This window comes from Zosterops lateralis (genome assembly GCF_965231275.1).
Source record: "Zosterops lateralis genome assembly, chromosome: 5".
NCBI lineage: Eukaryota > Metazoa > Chordata > Aves > Passeriformes > Zosteropidae > Zosterops > Zosterops lateralis.
Window position 1 is genome coordinate 61416628 of NC_139766.1, and position 24125 is coordinate 61440752.

Here is a 24125-nt window from a genome sequence, read left to right on the forward strand (position 1 = left end):
TTCCCCTCTCAGCTCCTCAAATCTGAGACACGCTACCCAAAATCAACAGAAACGATTATGTTTTGTTGATTCAAATTTCCTCAGAATAAACTGACAATTCTTCATCTGGTCAGCTTACAACCTGACAGACATTGCACTGTTCCACAATTGCTAGCTCAAGTATGGTTATCTAGTGCAGTCTCTCACACAAAAATAGAGGTCTCTGGAGCTTTTGGCACATGCTTTTTAGATGGTAAGAAACTTTATTTTCAACAAAGCTATATGGTGCTAAGATACAACCTCTTTCAAAGGCCTGTTGTGCCCCTATTAGGATTAGAAACAAATGGTTAATGAGAAATCCAGGCACATTTCACTGCCACTATACAATCTTCGGTTAAAACACATTATTTTACAGTTTCTGAACACAGTTAAAGTGTATTAAGTCCTCACAACAGTAATATCACCCTCTCGAAAATTACTAAGAACTTAACCCTGATTAAAAAAGTCTTCCTTTTCATGAAGAAGGCTGAATTCTCATGGAGACTATTGTGTTATGTGCATTGTGTCTGTATTGTTACTGTTTAAGGTCACTATAACCAATGATATTCTATGTGTTCTATCTTTAAAATGTCCTGATTTTTTTCACATTTGGCCATTTGCCCACCTTAACCCTTATTTCTTTCTAAGTTTTCTGCTCCAATTATGTCAAGACATTAAAAAGCAATTAATCGTGATGCCTAGTGAGCAGGTCACAGGTGAGGTGTGGCCTCAAAAAGTTATGTCTGTTGTGCCATAGGTCTGACTGCTGTTCTTCTGACCTTTTGGATGACTGAGAAACCCCCATGTCCTGTGACCTGACATCACTTCACTTGCACTTCACCTGCTGAAAAATAGTCTTCATCACTTCCCTCTGCAGTCTCCAGGAGAAATCCAAGGCCAGTCATTTTTGCCACAGAGGCAGTGTAGTGTTTCAGTTTCTCACCAAAGACAGGCTAGAGTCTCCCTTTTCATACACTGAAAGAGGAGTTCCAGGACACCCAAGAATATATATAAAGTGTATCACTGTTATATGTCAGTGATTTTATTCACCTTGCCCCCCTGCCTGGGCCTGGGCACGGGCACATATCTTACATGCATTTACCATTTCATTACTCTTAGAAGTACAGGAGCAGGACAGCAAATAAGAATGCAGCACTGGTGCAATTAATTGTAGAATGGAATTAAAATGAAATCTTGGTTTGTTCATCCTAGAATATATGTCATACACATATGGCATGTTCTGTGCCCCAACATTGTAATTTAAGAGGACTATCCCTATTGTTCATATAGAGATGAGAGCTTGGTCTGTTAGAACAATGAGGATTTACTTTCCAGAGTTTTCATAGTTTGTTTCTGAATAACTCTGAAGAATTGCAGGCCCATTGGGTTGAAGAAGGAAGAAATTCAAATAGGATCTCTTAATTGTCCTTCCAGTGCAGCCCAGAGAGAAATACAACCTTCCACTGCTCCCCTTTCTCTCTAGACATCAAAATAATCCCTTTTGGGACTAATTGGTCACGAATTTAGTAGCCACTAAATATTTGGCTTTCAAGGGAGCAGAGAGCATTGTTGGACAGGACAAGCTAATGCTTAGTGAGGGAGAGCGCAGCTTGTTGTGATGTCAGGGCAAAAAGTTCAAGAAAGGTTCATTGATTTCAGCTTCATCTATGTAAGTGTTCAAAGGAAAATAAACTGAAGTTGCTGGACTTGGATGTAAGGATTAGCATGAATTATGTGAATTGTGGGTATTCTGTCAGTAACATAAATCCTGTGGGTATCAATGGACAGTGCATGTGTTAACTTAGATCTGTCTGTGCATCAACAAGATGCAAGAATGAATGTATACATCCAGTCAAGAGGACTATGTGAGAAATTCTATCAGTGTGAGAACTGAGAAATTCCGCAAATAACACAAAAAATCTGATTTCCACACTAAGTTTTAAAAAGGTTTTATCTCTGGCCTTACTGTAGTTTTCTGTAGCCACTCCTCACTGCAAAGACAGTGCTACCTCTTACAAGCTTCTTGGAGCAGGCTTTTCCAGTGCTGGAGGCAGTGGCAATTAATAAAATATATATATTTGATTATATGTTGAATAACCTGAGTAATACATATTCATGGATTAAATGTTACAGAATCATAGAATCATTAACTTTGGCAAAGAACTCTGTGATTATTAAGTGCAACCATTAACCCAGCACCACCATGTTCACCACTAAAACCACATCCCCAAGTGCCACATCCACCTGCCTTTTGAAAACTTCCAGGGGTGGTGATTCCACCACTTCCCTGGGCAGCCTGTTCCAGTATCTTGACACAAACATGAAGGCACAGTAGATGTTTCATTACTAATCATGCGTTCCATCAAAAGGATGCCTGTGACAACCAGATGCTCATTTGATCCTGAGAAACTCTGGAATATCCAATTGGCTCAGAGCAGCACAGTTAACATATTTAAAGCCTGACAGTCTACTCCCATAATCTTATACTGAATATATGAATTGCTGTGTTCCACAGTAGTTTTCATGGCATCCTAGAAAACTCCTACCTGAATCACTGGAACACTCATTAATAAGATTCTGCAGGACTGAAAGCACTCTGGTATAAAAACTACCAAAACACAATAAGAGATATATCTAACTTTTAACTCATCTAGAGGCTATTACTTGGAAATTTGCTGAGCATACACTTAAAATAATGATCAGATATTTCTATGGAGTTTTTCCTCCTGCACAGAGAACTGACTGTTAAAATATTTGCAAGAAATTAGATAGGAACATAGCATTTTAAAAACCTTGGGAATTAAAAAAGTCACATAAAGTAGTCCTACTGATATTAATTTGAAAGCAAGATGAACTAAGAAGGTGACTATGGCTTAATATTTAGGGGAAGATTCTGTTTAAATGTTTCTGACAAGGAAAACCATAGTCTTAGATCAGAGAAGAAGGTGATAGAGGTGTGTTTAACTCATGTTCTCCACAGTGATCTTTGATACCATTTAATTGAGATTTTTTGTCCCTTTTCCCTTCCCTCCCCTGCCCAGCCCTTTCCTTCCTCAGAGACTTCGCCCTTTATCATGGTACTATGAGATGCATGAGAAATATTTTACTACTAGCTAGAAAAAAAATAAATAACCGAATCTCTACACAAGTGCCAGTGGTAATTACATAATGGCAAATTTAAGAACACCCATTTTGCAGGGGTTTCTGCTCTCAGCACTGTGTGAGGCAAAGGGCAGCAGAGTGCAGCCGTTCTTGCTGGCTGCACAATTTATGACCCTGTAGCCAGCAGATACACACCAGAGCTTAGTCACAATCAAAAACAAAACAAAAGAAAAAAAAAAAAGCAAACAAACAAAAAAGAAGCAATGAACTGAAAATAACCTAAGGATCAGGGATGACAAGCAAGTGAACATGAAGCCCTGCTGCAATGCTGCACCTAAAGAGCTCGTTCAGTCGGTAGATTTATAAGTAGAAAATTACCTTCTAACTACAGGGACTTGATTTTACCATTGGCAGCAGTAAGATGTAAACTTGGCTACTTTGTACAGTTCTGAGGTCCTTAGTTTTAAAAGGATTTTGGGGAAGTTGAATGATTATAGGGAAGGACCACAAAAATGATTTAAGGACTAACTCTAGTTGCAGCCCTAGAGCTACTTAGCTTTTCAGAAAGTATCCTGAAAGGTGATTATAGCATTTAATTCCCAAGAGAAGTGGTAAGCTCCTGATTTTTTTGTTGTTGCCAAATCGTACCTTGATGCCTTCCTTTCTGAACAATATATTTTAGACCAATATATTTTAGACCAATACAGGTTTTTGGGCTCAGGAGAGAAGAAAGTAAGTGAAAATTGATGTAATAGGTTGTACTACATTTTATGGTGACTGTTACTAACTTAATCGTTTCCAAAACTTAGGAAATAATACAGGTAATAAGATAAAATATAGTCACAGGAGTATGAAAAGTGGAGAACTGCTACAACATTGACCATTTTTCTGTAAGTTAGATACAATCTTGGGTACCAGGTGACTGGACTCATCTTGTAATAACAGCATATTCAGTATCGCAGGAAATCATTAAATCCAAGTGCTTGGAATGTTTTGACACTTTTTTTTTCCCCTGCTGATGCATTATGGGATAAAATCAGATTTGCATGATACTTTTGGAGCCTTTAATTATTTTGCCTAAAATATGACAATAGATTCAGACACATCAGGTCTAAATTTTCTAGATAAATAGTTGAGCTAAGTGCATGGCCTAGATTTGATTTACAGGTCCATGTCTCACTCATGTCCTTGCTCAGCTTGGAGGCAAGACCAGGGTACATGGCTTTTTCTTGTCACACATTCCTGACATAGGGGATGAGGTGACAGGAGGCCACAGATGCTGAATTAGCAAATCCTTGATTAATATCCATTCATAGCTTCCAATAACTATGTTAAATAATATAAGATCAAAAAAGCATTCCTGCTAACTGTGCTGTCAAAGAGTTTTAGAAATTAGGAGATGGGCAAAGAAATATTGGTTCTTAAGCCTTTTTTTTTTTTTTTTTTTAAGTCTTCAGGAATCCTGAATCTAATGTTCTCTTGAGTAGGGCCACCATGAAGCACAAGTCACCATCATCCCTTCATGGAATCTATCTCTGTTTCAAAATACTTTTCCACACTTGTGCCAATTCCTTCTGAGATACTGGCAGCAGATAAAATTAACACTGCTCCTTTTAATTTGAACTCCTTAAAATTAAATCATGTAACTGTCAGTAATTGTACTGCAGCAACAATTTGCAAGCAGAGAACCTCAGTGACTTCAATGAGAATTAAAAGCCAATGGACCAATAAAACTTAGGCAAAGAGTTGTAGCACTCTTCTTAGTTTCTGTTTATAATCACAGACCTTCCCAGGAGTGATGGACAAGAAGCAAGTCCAGACAAATCCTACTGATGTGCTTAGGGCAGCAGGGTCTGTGAAGAAGCCCTGCAAACTTGCTCACAGCACTGTTAGTGAGTCCAAATGAATTTTATCAACACAAGGACCAGTAGATCCATTAGAGAAACAAAAAAGCAACTTTTTAGGAGGGAAACATGACTTATTGTTATATGATGCAATCACCTCTCTTCCTCTATTTTTGTATATTATTTTCCTCCTTATCTGACTGCCAGTGCTGTAACGAGTGAAATATATTAGTGAGATCAAAACTAACCTCCAAAATTATTTTTATGAAGGAAATATATCACTTCAGTTTCTTGGTTTTATCAGCCTCAATATAGTTTTAAGTTGATTCTTTGGAACAGATTTGCTGCTTTACAACAACGTAATGATTTTATTACTGCTAAATTTTCTCTTGACATTAAAAAAGGAAGACAAAATCAGCCACCACTATATTATTCCATCTATTGGCATTAAAAAATATCTTACTGGGATAGCTGTCCAAAATTCTTCTCAGAGGCATAAATTTATACTACCTTTGATTCAACCACAGCTGCATTACTAGAATTAGCATTGTCATTGTCATTATTCTAATTATTTACTGGGTACAACATATGTCTCTTAAAGTCTGAAAAAGTATTTTTGCTGTTTTTACTGTCAGTGGAGTTAAGTATTTGTTTGTATTTCAGTACAGAAAGAAAATAGCAGAAGCTGATGTTTTCAGACAGTTGAGTATAAGAGAGAATATTTTTACACTTCTTTTTAGGGAAAAAAATTGGTTGCCTTTTTTTGCTATTATTGCTCCAAGGCTGGAAAAGAGGTGAGCAGTTTTTGTTTTCTTTAAAGCGTGTACATTCAAATTCAAATATACATATTTCCTGAGTGAGCACAGAGGAGACATTCCATGATGTTTGCACTGTGCAAGTTGATGCAGTGTTTTACATAGTGGTTTGTTGAGACTTTTTTTAACTGCTGACTGTTCTGCACTGCCTGCTGGAAAATCATCTATCCACAGAGTATTCTCCATTACTGATTTCTAGTATTGAAGTGTGTAACAGGTACGTAAAACCAAATGCTCCATCAAGAAGGGACAATGCTGCCATTGCCACAGGGATCTCCCATCTTTGTGGGTAAGGGACCATGGACAACGATTATAGGAATCAGACTGCAGAGGATAAATGTAAAAATGTTTAAGAACACTTGTTTTAAAACTACCATTTTGGTTATATGGGGTTTGGGGTTTTTGATTTATTTATTATTTTATGTTATGTACTCATTCCACAAATTCTTTACTCTTTCTGCTTAAAAGCTGGAGTCTTGCTCCTAGGCACATTCCCTTTCTCCTTACCTGCAAAGTACATTAACCTCCGTTCTTGCCAGGCTGCATTAAACACTGCAATACAATTATCCTCAGTCACTGGACTGTTATCTCAGGGAATTGAATTAGACTTTCTAGCTTAGAAACATTAATTATTTACACAAAATGTTATAGTTGAACAGATCCAGTGTAGAGCATTATATGTTGGTTAGAATAGATTAAAAAGATCAGGTCATGGATTTAAAACAGAATTGAAAGTTGATTCCGATCCTGAGGGTACCTGTTGAGTCATATCAATCAGGTGCCTGTTCAGAAGCATGGAAAATCAGTTTTCCATTTAGCCTTGTCTCTAAGTTGCAGCTGTAAAAGTTTCCTCGAGAAAGGTTTCTTTGGGACCAATAACAGTTCTGTGGAAATTTCACAGTCAGTTTTCCACAAGTACAAGTGATCAGAACTTTTGGTTAAGAAATAGGAAACAGATGATTGTTCAAAAACGACCCTGATAAGTCCCTGCTGTTTGAATGTCTTGAACATAATGGTTATCTGCAGAGGCAGAAAGGGAAGCATTCAGCAATGTACATAATCATATAAAGTGGAGTTTTTCCTGAAAAAGGTGCAATATGTTTCATTGCTCTCTTTTTCAACACACTAAAAACCTCTGAGATTCTCCTTCAGAAAGTTCTATCCTAGTTGGCCTCTTGCCCATATAGCTGAAACAAGATTATCAGTTACAATGTGCTATGAATTTCAAATTGATCTAGTTTGTCACAATTATTATTCAAGATCCCTCTGTCAAGAGTATGTCAATATAACTTTCATCCATGAAGGCTTTTTGATACACAGTCCTGACTGTTCTAGGCATAACCTGATTACAACCTAGAACTTCTTTATATATCTGGATTTTACTTGCATTACCACTCTGAATTGTGACAGGAGATCAATGTGGAACAACACTTGAGAGCATTCCAGACATTTCTTATCCAATATCTTCCAACAGACTTATGAATTTTCCATTGGTACTTACCCCATAACTAGATGTAATTTCTCACCTACACCTTCCAAAATATTCCCATAAGTGCCCATTCCCCACTCACTGCCCTGACCATGAAAATGTTCCTAGTGAAAAGAGTGGAAGTTGTTCATTCCACCAACCCTCATGTCTGAACTTACAGGGTCAGTCACTTTTACATGCCCCTCCAATATACACAGTTTTAAAGCAACCTCTCACCCAGGGAAGCTTTTGCTACATTTGGGGTTGAGCCGAGAAGGAATGAGCACTGCTGCTCCTCTCCAGGCCATCTCTGAGCATTCCCAGGGCCCCTCCTGTATCCAGCTCCGCAGGCATCACTGAGCACCCAGAGGGCAGGGAAGACCTTAAGCCAAACTTGCTCCCACTGGCACCACAGCAAAACTCATCTGAAGTCAATGGGATGGAAATGAGCCCAAAGGATGAAAATACAAAGATATTGCTGTGGAATGCTGGTGCTGAAGTTTCATTTGAATTTAAGGTGAGGAAAAAAATGAAGGGAAAGAAAAAAGTTTGATAAGAGTTACAAGATGCTGTTTTCCCTTCCCACTACTTTGCCAGAAAGAACTGTGGTGTCTCCTGTCATCACTCTTTTGTGTTATTTAAATTTAATTAATATCTAAAAAATATTCTTCCCATTCCTGCCATATACATGCTAAAATATAAAAAGGTAGAGGTAAGTATAAAATCCAACCTTTATTCCACTTTGAACAAGCTTGTGTATATCCAAAAAAGGCTCCTTGAGTATGTCTCCTTCGGGAGTGAAAATCTTCACGTATCCTTCCTTCTCAAGGATGAAGAGGCGATGGGATCCATCCCCACAATGTACTGCTCCAACAGGCTGCCTTAGTCCACTCACAACCTCCTGAATACAGAAGCAGTTGTGCTTGTGTTTTCTAAAGAAATTTAAAGATATAGTGAGACTTTTCTTCTTTCTCATAACCATGACACAACAGTGTCCCTAAAAGATAAAATTATTGTTCTGCAGCCATATTAAAAACAGGTTTCTAATAAAATGGTTTCTTATATATTAATGTGTATAAACTATTTCCTTGAATGTATGAAAGCACATAATACAGAAAATCAGCTTGAGCTTCACTTGAGGAAAATTTGGTCTGCATACAAAAAAGAGAACATTAAATAAACTTAGGTCCAAAATATAGAACAAGGGGAGGGAAAAAGATTTGCCAAAGAAGAGAATAATTTAGATATACAGAATTTCTACCATAAAATAAACACAATAAAGTTCATCACTTGGATAAAATTTGGCTTCTAAAATCAATTTTAAAATAATGACTTATGATGGAATAATCTAATTTAATTATTTTCACCAAAAAACACCCACAAATGAAATAATTTGAAGATCAAAATATAAATATTTTACTAATAAACTTATCATAGTTGTTTAGTAATATTAAATTTAGGTACAGATTACTTCCCAGAACTACAAATGATCCATGGGCTGGACAATAACCAAGATCCACAGGGTGGATCAGAGCAGGATTCTAACACCTTTTCAGCAAGGCAAATATCAAATGGTACTGAAGTGCTGAAGCTCGTGTAACTTTCTCTTTTGACATACACTAGCAGCAGCAAAAGAAAGACACATCTGGAAAACACAGCTGCTCAGCGTAAGCACACACTGAGCTGTTTCACTGTGAAAACCACAAGCTTTGCTAGGTTGTTTTTTTTTGTTTGTTTTTGTTTTTTTGTTTTTTTGTTTTTCTTCAGATTAAACAGCATTTATCTTTATGAACCTGCTGATCTCTTCCTCTTTGTCGTATTCTTCCATGTGGTCCAGGGAGTTAGAAGCTGGCCCTCGCACTTGTTTTCTTGGAAAATCTGGAAAGCACACACCACCATCTTTTCTTGCATAGTAATAGCAAAACTCATCAGCTGTAGTTTGGAGGAAACCTTAAAAATGCAAAAGAGCATACAAATATTTAGTGTGTTGTCATGTCTGCAGTTTTGTGTCATCAAACTCATCTTTAAATAGATTATGGTGGAAAAAGAGGTCATTTTAAACAAAGGACTATCTGCGAAAAAAGTCTGCTCTGAGTAAACACAAATGTATAAACACAAACTGAGCATTGCCTTTTACAGTTTATTCATCTGTATTTGTATTAAACCTCCTTTTCAGTGTGCTTAAATTTCATTCAAAATGACATGACAACTTGCTCACTAAAAAATTAAGAGACAAAGTTCAGAGTTGAAGCTGTGATGCAGTTCTCCCTAATTTTAACCCTATAAATCAAGTGTAGTATCTGCTGCAAAATAGCCTGACCAGCTTCTGTTTAACTTTTTTTTTAAATAAGTGATTAGTTCTAGTCAAAATCTCAGTGGAGACTCTGGTAAAAGACATGCAGTAAAAAATTTGTGGAATGCTGCCAGCAAAGGACATTGGTTGGAGAGGTGAGAAGTGGGAGGTAGTGCTGAAAACTGCACCGTGTTGACATCCAGCTGGCCTCTGGTTGACTCCCAGCATTAAAGTAGCTGAGCAGTGTCCCACGGTGAAGTCTACTTCCTTAGCCCCATCCCCTGAAAACGGGGATATGGCTCATGCTGCATTGGATGAATGGTGGTCCTTAGGTTTTAGGCTAAAATGGGAACGACTTTGAAGACCCAGAGAAACACAAAGTTGATAAAATGAGAGCCTTTGAAGAAAAACCCTGCCACTAATCCTATTGCTATCTTGCATTATGTTTAAGGACATTTAAAAAAATTTATTTCTGTTCACAAACCTATTTCTAGTCATTTCTATCCAGGTTTTAATCAGGAGTATTAAATCTAAGAGAACAGAGTCTGGCTAGTTATACATGTACTATTTTACCAGAACATTGTTAAGATAATACGTTTTAAGTTACCTTCGTTCCTGTTTGCATTCCTGGCAACTGTCTTAGGATGTACTATAGTCCAGGACATAACTCATAGGATACACGGAATTAGCACTTAATTGGAATTAGAGGCCTAATTTATGCATGGCTTTACCACTTGTGAATGATGCAGTAATCCATAGATCTTGGCCATAAAACCTCTGGCTTACAACGTACAATAAGAACTGATCAGGGACAGCTGTGTTTCGTTGGAAAATGCCAATTTCTTACAAGCAAAGCTTTTTCAAAAACATTATCAGTTTTGACAAAATTTTACTTAACATGATGTTTCTGGTCCAAGCTCAAACTTCTGGTCTAAATGAAAAAGACAGAACCAGACAGCAAACCTTGTATCACTATACTCCAATGTCTTGTAATTAGGGTGTTTCATTAGGAAGAGGAATATTCAGGTCAATGCCCCTCATCTGTCAGGCAAGAGTTTGACCCTAAGTCTCCCATTTCCCAAGTAAATGTCCTAACAACGACTTTATTAGCTATCCTGGGGTGGTCTCTCTGTGGCTTTCTTCATGGAAAATTTCGAAAGAGTTCAATTTCTTCCTTATGTGGAATAGGAAAATTTTTTGGATCCTAGAATTCTTGTGGAGTGAAAAGCCTTTCCCACCCAACTATACTTCTTTTCATATACATCTTCCTTTAAAAATATTGGAAAAATGACAGGACAAAGCCTGCCTTTGATTTCTATAAAATAATATCTGGAAACACATGGTAGTGTGTTGTGGTGTAAAAGTTTAATTACTGTGATTTGGAGCTTCACTAAATTTCATCTCTGAGGAGCTGCTTTTAATTTATAGTAGTTATTTGGAGAAAATGGGAGATGTAATTTCAAGTGGAACAACTGAAGAGGAACTCTGATATAATCATAGAGTAGTATTCCAAGGCTTGTAAATTGGATGCCAAAATCAAAGGTAATCTAAGATCTTGCTGTTGAATTATTTGACTTAAGAATACAGGGATTTGTCTTTAATAATTTATTTATCTAGGCACAGTGGGTCATTCGAAAAAAATGCAATAGCAAATTAGAGGTGTATGATTCCTAAGAATTTCTAGAATTTTCCAAGTATATCATACACTATTTACTAAAGATAAACTCCTCTTGGTATGAGTGTTATCTTTAGCAGATAACAACCAGAGCAGGTTGTGATCATGTGGTTTACTTGGTACGTGTCCATTTTAAATAACAATCTGATGCAAACTCACTTGACCAGTGCAATGCCTTTTCTTAAATGTAAGACTAATCCCTTTGCCTCATGAAATATTTTGTTGTGCACTAAAGTGGATGGTGCACTGCAGTTGCCTTTTGCTGTTTAGTAAACCCATCAGCAGATTCTAAGGAAGGATAAGGCTTATGAACCCCTTTCATTAGAAATACTTGTAAAAAAAGTGGAGTTAGACGGAGTTGGAATTAAACTATGAAAAATGTTGCATTAATGGAAGGAATGTAACCTCTGTAAATACAGTTTCACCTGTGCATTAAGGGTGGAATTTTGCTATTTTGTTCTATAAAAACCATAGTAATTTAGGAAAAAAAAATCTCCATGTGTTATATATGCTTCATTTAACACACTAACAGTTTCATGGAGGACATTTAGAGAAACATTTTCTTCTACTCTCCTATCTGCTTGTAGCCATTTATTATCTTCTTTCTCATGCTTAGATTGTAAGGTCTTTAGTGTACAGTTTTCCATTTTGTTCAGAGTTTGTACAGTGTCCAGAAGAATGGTCCCTGACAAGTGCCCCTAAGCACTAGAATTGTTTGGAGAAAAGAAAAAAAAAAAGTAATAGGGACTGCAACCCTTGGTCCTGTGTGAATTCCTGTACTTACTAATTTATTTTAAAAGACTCATACATATTATTACAAATTTCCTACCAGCTGTGTACGTGTTGACAGAGCAATGCCTGTGTTAACAAAGAAAATTGAAATCACAAAGGATGATTAAACATCATGTTTAAGTGTCAGATTTTGCACAGGCTTGCATTTCTATGCTAAACTTTCTGTCTTGCAAACAAGAATCCAACGAGAGGCTTTTCAGTTAAGGCAGCTACAGTGAAGGCTTTCTGTGTTCGCCTTTATAAAACACTGTGGGAATAAATTGCAAGATTAAAAGCCTTTTCAAAGGAAAACTGCTCCCAGCTGATCCCCACCTCCTCTCTCCACTTGTATTTGCAGCCAGTTGTTCCTCACACTGTATCTCCCTTCCTATCCTACCTTCACCAAATTCCACTTTGCTGGATTCCCTGATTACCCATCCCCTTGTCTCTTCTCTTTGACACACAACTCCAGTGCCATGGTAGCACGTCTCAGTCTTTGCAGCAAGTCCAGTTCCTGTTCACTCCCTCCTGTTTGCATTGTACACAGGATTGAGTATCATCCACTCATCTGAGTAAACCTGCACTGCCTTTGAGGGTGTCTGGAAGTCAGGCTCACCTGCTTTATTTCTGCTGTGACCTTGAGCATACAGTTCAACATTCTGTCAAAGCAGCTTTTACCTTTGGGGTTTTTTTTCCTGATTTGCACCTTTGACTGCTAGATATGAATTTGGTCACAAAACCCCCAAATTCTCCTGTCTTCTCAACTGTCAGTAAAAACCAAATCAAAGATGTGAATTCAGACAGATTGAAATGTTTCAAAGTGTACTAACTCCAGTGGTAGCTCATTTCCAACTGTTTTTCAAGGGATAGGTGACCTTTTTGTCCTGCTCAGACACTGCAGGTTCCTGCACACAGGCAGGAACATCCTCTTCATGCTCTTGTTATCAGTAGAAAATTTACCAGCCACTACTATTTTTCTGCAGGTTGACTATGTTGACTGTGACTATAAATCAGCCATGTCAGAATTTCTGGAAGTGCTCTGTGAGTTGTAGAATTTCTTAGAACTCCAATGTTTTGGGCTAGAATTCCAACATTTTGGAACACCCTGTTTGGTGCTTGAAAAATCCTGTCAAACATCTGGTAATGTCTGGATTCAGATCTGGGCCTGGATCTGAATTCACCCACAATCATCTGGAATCCATTTCTTCAAATGAAAATAATGGAGGCCAGATAGCTCAAAAGCTCTCCCACGTCCTTGGATGGCACTGTGGCTGTGGCACAGGTTTGTTCCTTAGATTATGCCACTTCTAATGGCATGGATCAAGTCTATGCCTATGTCTAAAGGCAGAATCAGCTCTTTCTTTACTAGCTACATTAGTAATAAATATTAGACAGTCTTCCCTTATGGAAAGGGAAAATTTAAAATTCATTTTGACTGAAGACACTTCATTAAATCACTTAACTCCAGGGTCTCCATCAATAATCCCTTAAACTGAGGCTTGCAGTAAAGATTAGATGAGAAATAATCAGAACAGTTATCTGGAATGAAGCAGAAAAGCTCTAATCTCAAAGTCTTCGTGAAACATTACAGCCTCCTCTCATCCATACAGTCCTAACAGCTTCTGATATTATTCTGCTTGACTAAAGAATAGGGTCAACTTTTTCTCTCAATATTCCTCAAGAAGTCAGTGGAAGTCCTGATACAGTCATAACTGGTGAGAAAACTGCTATCTTCAAAAGAGTTAACCAAGGATCTGCTAGAGTTTTCATCTTTGCAGGAGACAAAACAATAAATGAATTTTTGAAGTTAACTCATGAAAAAATTTCTCAGCCTTCTTGGTTAATAGGTATTGCTAACATTTCAATCTTAGAAAAGATGCTTGCTGTCTTAAAACATTAAAAATAATATTCTCAATATTAATAATAATATTTCTCATTTGCACAGGACTTAAGGGATAAAATTATTTTTGCAGTCAGCAATTTCGTTAAACTCCGTTGTATTGGTGTTCAGAAACAATTAGCACTCCCTAATGGAGGAAGAGTAATTATTTGACATTTTAACAAATGCACAGTGAATCATTGCCAGAGACCTTGGGTTTGGGGGCCTGTTAATTTTCAACTCTTTGTAAAATCCTCCAGGCTAAGCTGAAAATATAGCTTCCACATTTTCTATTTTTTTTTCCTTTCTTTTGCAATAAATATTATTACAGATATACAAGTCTGACAAGGAAAATAGAACCCCCAGATAAGTCATTTTAATTATTTATATTTCAGAATGAACATGACTATGAAACTATATTAAAATCCTATAGGCCATCTCAAAAAGAGGGACATGAATCTTAATGAATACCTTTGGGAAACCCTAGAATAGGTATCAACAACCATGACTACCAGTCAACTCACCAAATTAATCCTGTTGGTGGATGTAAGCATGCAACAAGTTTTTGTTAGTACAACCTACTTTCAGGACAAGCCTTTAGAATGATTATTAGCATCTGATTGATGTAGGAAAAATCCTATTTTAACTGATGCTAAAGTATGTAAGCTCTTTTCCTGCAAAGCACAGTGCTCTGCCCAGTGCTAAAGTTATGCTTTCATCTGGTTATCTTTCAAGGCAACCTGGGTGGTCACAAAAAGCACTTGACATCTTGATGCACTTCAGCAGTTTTACATATACACAAACTTTGTAGAAAAATAAATTTGTCATTCGTCACCACATATGTTGATCTGAGGAGCGAGGTTCCTGTGGCTGTAGCTCCTGTGCTGCTCAGCCCTTTCTCATTCTCCCTCCCTCCACCTCCTCCTTCTTTCCCCCTTTTCTCTCTTTCACTTTTTTCAATTAAACAAATTGTGTCCTCGTAAACACAGAATTTCACAAAACAACTCTGAGGGTCTTGCTCTGCAGAATATGAAAATCATTTGTGCTAGCTACAAACTCATGTCAAAAATGTCTTTGTGCTGACTTCTTATATGGGCCAAACATTTAGAATATCTAATCTGTTATCGCTCTTCAGCAGGCAGTCTTGGCAACTGTGATCTATTCTGCTTTGCTTTGGGGAATGTGATAAAGAGCAAGAAACAGCTGGTTTAAGAAAGACTTAGAAACATCTCTTAGTTTATAAAGACAATAATAATATTTTCATATTTGAATGGGTTGAGATACATGTTAAACCACAGTAAAGGGAAAAAGTAAGTCAATTCAAAATGTTTTCTCAAGTCAATAAAAGAACACTGAAAAAAAACCCCCACACTCTTGGGGTTTCAGAGAAAACAAGTACACACTGTACACATGCAATTAAAAAAATGTCCTCCAAATCCCATCCACTTAAACTATCCCCTTTACTCAAATATGTTTATATTATATTACAAAGCTGTGTTCATATGTTAAAAGTGACTATTCACAAATTCATTTTTCATCTCATTATCAAGTCCTTTTTTCCAGTCTGTGTTGCTAGTTTAAAGAAAAAAAAAAAAAAAGAAATCTTAACCAATTTAATTATTTTCTCCTGTGTGGCATTGTTTATAAGTAGTGTTTGGACAGGGAAAAAAGCATAGTTTAAAAATGACAGTCTTAAACATATAAATAATTTACTATTGGGAATACCAAAGATGTTATTTAACATAATAGTGTCTTAAGACAGTGTTTCTAACAGAGCCATCTTCTGCGGTTATTTTGTTGATATAGTTACAAGTGATAGCACACATTTGGTGACTGCCTCAGACAACACAGGGCAAACTCTGCTTTTGGTTATGTCCAGCTAACTCCACAGACTACACTGAGGAAGTGTTGGGTAAGTTAAGAATTTAGTTGTTAACAGCACACTGGAAGTGATTCAAGGATCACAGAAGTCTATCAAATAAGGCCCTTTGATTTCAATGGGCTTTAAACCCAGTGGAAAAAACATCAGTTTCTAGGGTAACAAAACCAGAAAAAACACTTTACTCATCAGCTTTTAGAGGCTACAGCAAACACCCAGGACCTTTTATTTCTTGCATTTTAAAGCAATCTATCATTTAGAATAGCCTTCTGGATGGCCAGCTGCTTGTCTGCATGATTAGAATGAACACACTAATATTTAAGCAAAGGTAATAATTTCAGGTGCCTTTGACAACAATCAAACCATGTGCGTTTCATGGTGAGTTTAACAAGAGGGTGGCAAGAAAACCCTCAAAGTATTTACCTTCCTACACAAGATCTGATGTGAAGACATTCTGCCCCTGCTTGGGTAAATTCCCCTGGATATCAGTGGGGATTTTTCCTGGTTAAAAGCTGGATCTATAACTGCTCAGGCAATATCAACATATCAGGACATCCTTTAGCCCCATATTTTGTTATGAGTTTTACCTGGTATGTGACCTCTGCAGGTGTAATAGAATTCTTTACAATAATCTTTGCACAGGTAGGGAAGCATTAGTTCTTTTTCAGGAGTTTCCCCTTTCTCAGGTGAGTGGAATAAGTTCTGAGCGTGAGGTGAGCAGTGTGCACACTTGATCTCCTCCAGTAGCTTCGCACATTCTGTGTTGTTGGTAACAGAAAGGACCTGCAAGCCACAAACCAGAGACAAGTAAACCTGTGACCTGTGTCTCCATCTTACACAAAGAAAGATTGCATGGCCTAATGCCATAAACAATGCTCGTGGATCCAATACAGTCATTATCAATGCATCAAGTTTCATGTCACCGTTCTGGAGGTGCAAAAGTTATTACTATGAAATGTGCAATATGCCATTGGTACAGTGAGATTTTAATTTCTCTAATTTCTTATAGAGGAATCTTACAGAATCTTCTATTTGATTTCCTATCTGAGCTTGCTTTTCAGATAAGAATAACAGTACTCAAGTTATTTTAAGGACCCGTGCCTGCCATCACATAGGCAGTCTCTGAACTTGAGGGATCATTTATCTGAGGGAGTTACAGCAGCAGGCCTACCTGCTTCTCTTACAAGAAATACCTAAAATCCCAACTTGTAAGGTGGCCTACTCAAGTGTTTAGAGACTAAAAATTAAAATTCTCCCATCAGAACACATCAGGAAAACCATATCTAGGTATTTGTAAAATAGGACACCACAGCCTGGCTGCTGAAATGACTGCTGTGGAATTCAGCAGGTGCCATGGATTTTTCATGCTTTAAATGCTGCCCTGCTTTTTGCTCTCTCTAATACACGCTATTTGGAGGTGGGAAACCCTTTATCTTTTCAGACATATTTTTCTATTATAAATGCAAAAGTAGAATTTGTAATGTCTTGTTTGTGTCAATATGGAAACTGTAACTTTGTCCTGAAAAAAAGCATATATTATGCATGCGTAGCACTTAAAGAGGCACGAAACCACAACTGATGATGTGTTGAAGCAAACACAGGAGCCTAAGGAGTGCAATGTCATCAAATTGTGAAAAATAATGGAAAACAGTGTAGTTGTCTTTATTAGCTTTTGAATGCAGTGCACTTTGTTAATCTATTGTTAACCACATGGATTGTTTTTTGATCATTCATCCCAATGGTGAGCAGTGGGAAATGTGTTCTTTCCATTGAAAGGGTCTGAATCTGATCAGTGCAAAAACAAAGCTCAGGTTCTTTCTGCCATTTATATAATGCAGCTATAAACAGAGACTGTAAGACACTTATGTTTAGAAATATTGCTGTGGTAAATTCATGTATTTTATGAAATTTGTAAATACTTGCAAGTCACACATTTGAAAATATTTTTAGTCTTTCTATAGTTTGTATCTCTGAGCCGATTTACAGAAGGACTTTCCAATGTCATTCCCTTGCCATGTAACATTAAAGAGAATTATCTAAGTTACTTTTGATAAATAAGTGTTTTAGTGCAGGAACACTGGATATGCTTGAGTCTGCTGTCTCATAGGTCAGCTGTCTGCTAGGATGCTGTACTTAGATAACACAAGTCTGAACTCAGCTTTTTTATTTACAGAGTATAATTACATAGACCTCAAATGCTTGAGAGAAATGGCCCTTCAATTGTTTAAAACAGATTTGTATTCAAAATATTACACAATATATGGCCCATACATTTAAACAACATCCTATTTAAAACCACTTTAATTTAGAAGGCAAACTCTATCCAGGAAAATTTAGTCTTACCATACACATATTGTCAAAAGACCATCGGAAACGTGCACTAAAGTTTAGTATTGGAAGCTGGACCACTGATTAGAAGAACACTATTTGGCTTCTACTGTTATTCTGGATGTGCTGCCATTGGCTTCAAAAAGAATTCCTCCAAGTTTGCCAGGATCACTAAATGCATTAAATGTTCTGTTCTTCAGACTATCTGCTGTCAAAGTATCCTAAGCTTCATAGCACCTGCAGGCAAGTAATGTGATTAACATCTGCCAAATATCGTTTATTGTCTCTCTTCAAACCTTCCTTGAGAATATAATTGTCTCATATATTTTGCAAAGGACTTGTCTTTATTTTTTATAAAAAAGCTTTCAGACAGAAATCAATTAATTGCATGTTGCATGTATGGCAAAAGGTGTGCGTTAGTCCTGAATTCTTTTGGGAATTTTTTCCATGGCCACAGGCTTCTCTCTCCTGAAAAAGTTTAGATTCCTTTTTGATTGCCCTAGATTGCCCATTTGGGCTATAGCAGTAGAATTCTTAACCTTAGTCTTCTTTCTTGAGTTTCAGATGTTATTCTAGATATGGTAAATCTTGAAGATGGGAACTAAAAATATAATGACAATTACTATAAGCAATAACCAAAATACATAACAACTAAATGCTGAACTTGAATACTGCCTAGGATTGCAGTCCAGGTAGTAGAGAAGAGACTTGACAGGCTTGCAGCAATCCATGCTGCTGAGGCAATATTCTGCACTAGCTGGACTTCCCTAAGGGATGCTGAGATTCTGATACAGGGAAGGGGCCTGTATAATTGGCTGCCAAACAGGACAAAGTCTGAAGCCAACAGGGCTTGAGCAAAACCACTATCCACAAATGCTACTTTTAAAGAACATCATGTCACTTGTGTCTTGAAGTAAGGATGAAATGACCCATTTTGGTGCTTCCATCAAAGAAAGGACTGTGAGTACAGACCCTTCAAAGTACTTGCCTACATGCAGCAGTACCACCTGGTTTGCAGAAGTCTCAGAAGTTTTCATCAGGGAGTTCATCTCGGGCTTTCTTGTGGTAACAGTGTGATGGTGTGTTTAGAAGTACAAGTAAACACAAGGTATTACTAGGTAAATATTCAGTGTGTTTATTGAATTAACTCCACAGAGATGCAGATAGAAAACTGTACTTCTGCTGGAAGGCTCCAGAACACATTGTGAACAGGGAGGGGGGGAAATAAATTACAGGATGGCAAAGCTAATTTACTGTTTCTTGTGGAAAACGTAATTGACGTTGCCTGGTGATACAGGCTTGCCAACATTTCAGTCCTCAAAGTTAAGACAAAAGGATCCTAATCCCCCTGAGCAGCTGCTATCCAGGAATTAACCACAGGAATTCACCCCCTCATGTAATTTCTGGAATGAATCTTGGTCATATAATAGCTAATCGGAAGATTAAGGAATGAGAGTCAATCAATTATCTGAAAATCAAGTACAATGTTACTTAACTTTTAGAATGCTCAAGCAAAATAGGGTGGTAACATTTGCTCTGTGTGAGGTCTGATGTGTAACTCTGTGCTGGCTTGGAGATAGGACAAGTCTCTATTCTGAATTTCAGTAAATCGATAATGTATTTATCCTGGAGTATACTAAATCAGTTCTAAGAAGATTCTGAAATACTTATTTAAATGAAGCTTTTTCTGTTGGATGTCTACTTTGAAAATGACCTTAAAGTTGACAATGGCTTTGGTCTTTTGAAGAAATGTAAACCAATTTCCTGCTTCAATTTTTAAAGTCGTATGTGAAACCATCAAACCGCAGTGGTTTAAACTAACTGCGCTCTGGAAAATATGTAAAACTTCCAAACACTTATTGCAACATGCCTAATAATGATTATGCCTGCTGCTGACTAATTTACAACATCTGTAAGATCATCCTTTAATCCCCAGCCACATGAAAGTAAAAGGGGTAGACTAAAGGTAAGATAAATCCTGGAATGTACAGGAAAGCACAGCATACCAAATTGGTTTATCAACAGAAGGAAGAGTGCAAAGAAGAAGAAACAGAAGATGACACAATAAACAGAAATTCTTTACCACTAATATTGTCATCTGTTTTGTGTACTTTGTCATATCTAGTGAGAAAGGCAGGAGAATGTTGATGCTAACAAAAGGAAGAAAACAGTGAAATAAGTCATTGCATTAAGCCATATTTGATATACAAGCATTTATGTCTAAAAATCATGTGCTGACGAGATTGTTCAGCTGTTGAGTTGAACATATGCCTCTTCTGTATTATAGTGCTGGATTATGTCATTAAAGAGTTCAGTTTCAATTTTAGGGTAATATTTAAATAGATCATTGTACTAAGGCAGCTGTTAAAGGGACCCCAAGATGAGTTATTTGTTTAGTTGGATGTGTTCAACAATAGCCTTTGTTCATGAAAGAGCCAGAGCAAACAAATGATTGTAAAAGGGCACACTTGAAAACAATTACTTTTCACCCATTCCTTGACAGCCTTGGCTGTGAAACCATCCAAGGTAGAGAGGACTTCTTTGCCTGTCAGGCTGTAAGCAAACTTTTAGAAAAATTGATATTACAATGTTTGGCTGGGATGTAGTAGCCCTTCATAAACAAGGGGATATTGCCAGAAAAATAAAAGAGTTAAATGTCAACAACAGGATGCAGATATTTTACTTAAGCCAGTGCAATGTTGTATCTGTTCTTTACGGTAGATCCATTATTGTTCCCAAAACTGCAGGTGGTGTTTTCATTTATAAGCACAGATTAATAATTTGGTCAAAAATTCTCACAGACCCAGCATCTTAACCAAGAAGCTCTTATTAGAATGTCGACTGAGCATTGTCAATTAATTGTTGGTTTGGGTTTTTTTTAAAGATGGCAGTGCTCAGATTTCTGCTAATGGCATGGCCACTCCATCATGTAGGTAGCTGATAGAGTTTAAAAGAGCTGGTTTGGGAACTGTAGCAGAACACAGTTTAAAAAATGTGCTTTTAGAAAAGTTACATTCAAATGTATACCATAATACTTTGCCATGGCTTTTACAGAGTGACCACCCGATTCTGCCAAGTATAAATGACATGTATTTTGACATATTTTTGAAAACACATGTTTATCAGATATGATAAAGCAGATTTGTGAGTTCCATAAAAATTAATATTTGGTGAAAAAAAGTCTGATTTTACAACCCTGTAAAATAACATTCCTTAAAAAATGTATTTTATATTTTAAAGAAAATACAAAACGGGTTGAACAGCTCAGAAATAGGCACTGTGGCATATATGGTCACTTCCTCACATCTACATCAGGTTTTTAGTACCGTCAGTAAGAAAAAAACACATTGAAAAGGAATTAAAAGATCTTTTAAAGTAATAGTAAGAGGAGAATAAACACTTCAACTGCCTGGGGATGGAAAACTAACCAAAATTGAACTTCCAGTTTATTGCATTCAACCAATTACCACAAGGGTCTCCAAGCACTGAATAATCTCAGTAGCATATATGCCACCGGGACATTGCAAACAGGGTGAATTAAGGACATATTTCCCAGTCCTTTTTTTCTCCTTTTTTTTTTTTCTTTCTTTTTTTTCTTTTTTTTTTTCCCCAGCTAGATCTTTCAGGTTATCTGTGTGTGGTTATAGTTTAATTCAATCATCACACAGGAGCCTAATGACACTGTCTCTAGACAACATGAAGAAATATATCTGCCTTGAATCTCAAACTGCTGCTGCATATGGTATGAATAAAGAGAGATCTGCAGCTGAAAACCTGCAGTAAGACAGTTCTCAATCATCTGGGAATAGAGGGGGTAGGACAAATGCTCCCTCAAAAGGCATGAACATTTGGACAGAGCTGGGGACTGAAGGAGAATGATGTTCTCCAGTTTCACCCATTAGTGAACCAACTAACAAACACAATGGTGTTGTTGTTATTCTTTTGCCATAAGCAACAGGACTCTGTGTGTGGGCAGCAGTTTAGTGGGGAGGAGGATAAGTCGACCCCTTTTTGTCCTATTGATTTTTTCCTATTTGCATGACTTGAGCAAATTAAATGATGCAATATGGCTTTTTGTTACAAAACAAAGTGAGAGATACCACCCAGACACATATGTTGATTCGTAGAAGCTGTTTACATGAGAATGGAGTGAAATCTACCGTGAACTGAGCATAAAAATTCGATTCAGGCTGGGTATTTTTTTTTTATTATGCTTGGGCCAGCGAGACTGAAACACAAGTTTTCCAAGAGTCTCTCAGACCTTGACAACTAGAGAGTTGTAACTGAGGAATTCTTAATTAAACCTGAAGGAGGATGAAATGTTAAAAAAAAAAAAAAAGGGGGGAAGAAAAGGAAAAGTAGTAATATTTTTTTTAAAAGGACACCTGATTGTTTATTTCATGTGCAGTGATTCTTAATGACATTATTCAGCAACTTCCCCCCCTGTGCGTTCCCCCGGATGCAGCACTGGCCAGCACAGCACAACTTATCAAACACGGTCCTGCCTGCTTAGGTACCCACGCCTTTGAAAAACTAAGCAACAGGCTGATAAGCAGAATTTAACTTGCTAAAGGATGCAGAGAACTTGGCAATTTTAAGAAATCGGTGAGCAGAGGAGGTGCTCCTCTTCACATGACCGCAGCTTGAAATCGGGCAGAGAGGCTGCCAGGTACTGTGGAAGGGCAGAGCACCTCCCGGCACCTGGTGAGACACTGGGCGGGAGCCGGAGCTCCGCAGCGGACACTCCGGGGGGCTGCCGGCGCTGGCACACGAACTGTGAGTGACACACGGGCCCGAGGCGGCCGGAGAGGAGAGCACGGAGTGTTGGTACCCCGGCATCGAGCCGCTATCCAACCCCCCTCCCGCAGTGAGCGTGTGGAGCAAACTGGACACGATCTTTCACCCAGGAAAAAAGCCAACCCGGATGGCACCGCCGGGCGAGCGCTCAGCCCCTCCGCCGCCGGGAGCCCGCCCGGCTCCTCCGCCCGTCCCGCGGCCGCTCCTGCCCGGGCACCGCGGGTACCTGCGGCACCGCCGCGCCGGGGCCGCCGCCACAACTCGGGCGCTGCGGACAAAAAGTAACCGGGAGTCAGAGCCGGCGGTAGAGCCGGCACAGCGCTCCCCGCCGTGTCCCCTCCGGGCGCGGACCTGTGCCGGCTCCCCGCGCCCCCCGGGGCAGCGCCGGCCCCGCTCCCGGATCCCGGATCCCGGCGCGCCCCCGCCGCCCGGGCAGGAGCGGCCGCCCCCCGCCGCGGCATCGCCCCCGCCCGCCCGGGAACGCGGCAGGTTCGCCGCCGGTGCGCGGCTCCGCGCAAAAATGGTAATAAAAAACCCAAAACACGACACCGAAAGGCTCCCCCGCAGCCCGGCGCAGCCCCAGTTGGTGCCTACCTTGGCCTCGGCGTGGGGCAGCCCGTGGGGCTCGGAGCGGGAGCAGCAGGACAGGCGGGGGTAGAGGCCGCGGCACATCGCCTCCCCGCCGCCCGGCGCCTCCGGGGACAGCACCCGCCGGTCCCGCTTCTTCAGCCGCCGCGGCGGGGTCCCGTTCAGGCACCTTCTCCTCCGGGCGCCGCTCTCCCCAAACTTGGCATCCCCCTCGAAGAAGCACAGAACCACGGCCACCAGCAGCAGCTTAAACGGCAGCATCTTGAGCATCATGCCTGAGGGAGCGTGTGAATGCACCCGAACCGGGGGTGGGGGGGTGGGTGGGGGGAGAAGGAAGGAGGGGAATCCCACTGACTTTTCTTTGCACTTCAGATCAGGAAACCACCTCCCTCCCCCAGAAGGGGAAAGTCTGGAGGAGAATAATAACAGTAGCGGTTAAAGCGCCGACGGAGGAGCGGCACCTCGGCCGCCCCCGCTTCTTCCAAACAGGCGGACGCGGAGAGGCAGGAGCGGGGGACACCGAGCCCCCGAGCCCCGGCGGGAGGATGCTCGAAGCCGGCCGAGTGGTGCAGGCGGCGCGGGTTTTAGCAGCTGCCGCTGCCGCGCCGAAGCGCCGAGGCTCGGGGCGGGCCGGGCAGCGGGCGGCGGCACCAGCCCTTCACTTGTCG

General features: G+C 39.2%; 1 protein-coding gene across 1 annotated transcript in view; it reads right to left on the reverse strand.

The window, feature by feature from the left end:
• The window catches only part of HHIP (hedgehog interacting protein), a gene marked incomplete at its 5' end in the record, with an annotated part of 74670 nt that extends 50940 nt beyond the window's left edge, over positions 1 to 23730 (reverse strand). The window contains 4 exons of the mRNA XM_083861022.1: positions 7978 to 8179; positions 9041 to 9197; positions 16332 to 16527; positions 23464 to 23730. Coding sequence (XP_083717148.1) covers positions 7978 to 8179; positions 9041 to 9197; positions 16332 to 16527; positions 23464 to 23730 — 822 coding nt within the window. The remainder of the gene's footprint in view (positions 1 to 7977; positions 8180 to 9040; positions 9198 to 16331; positions 16528 to 23463) is intronic.
• Between the last annotated feature and the right edge of the window lie 395 nt (positions 23731 to 24125).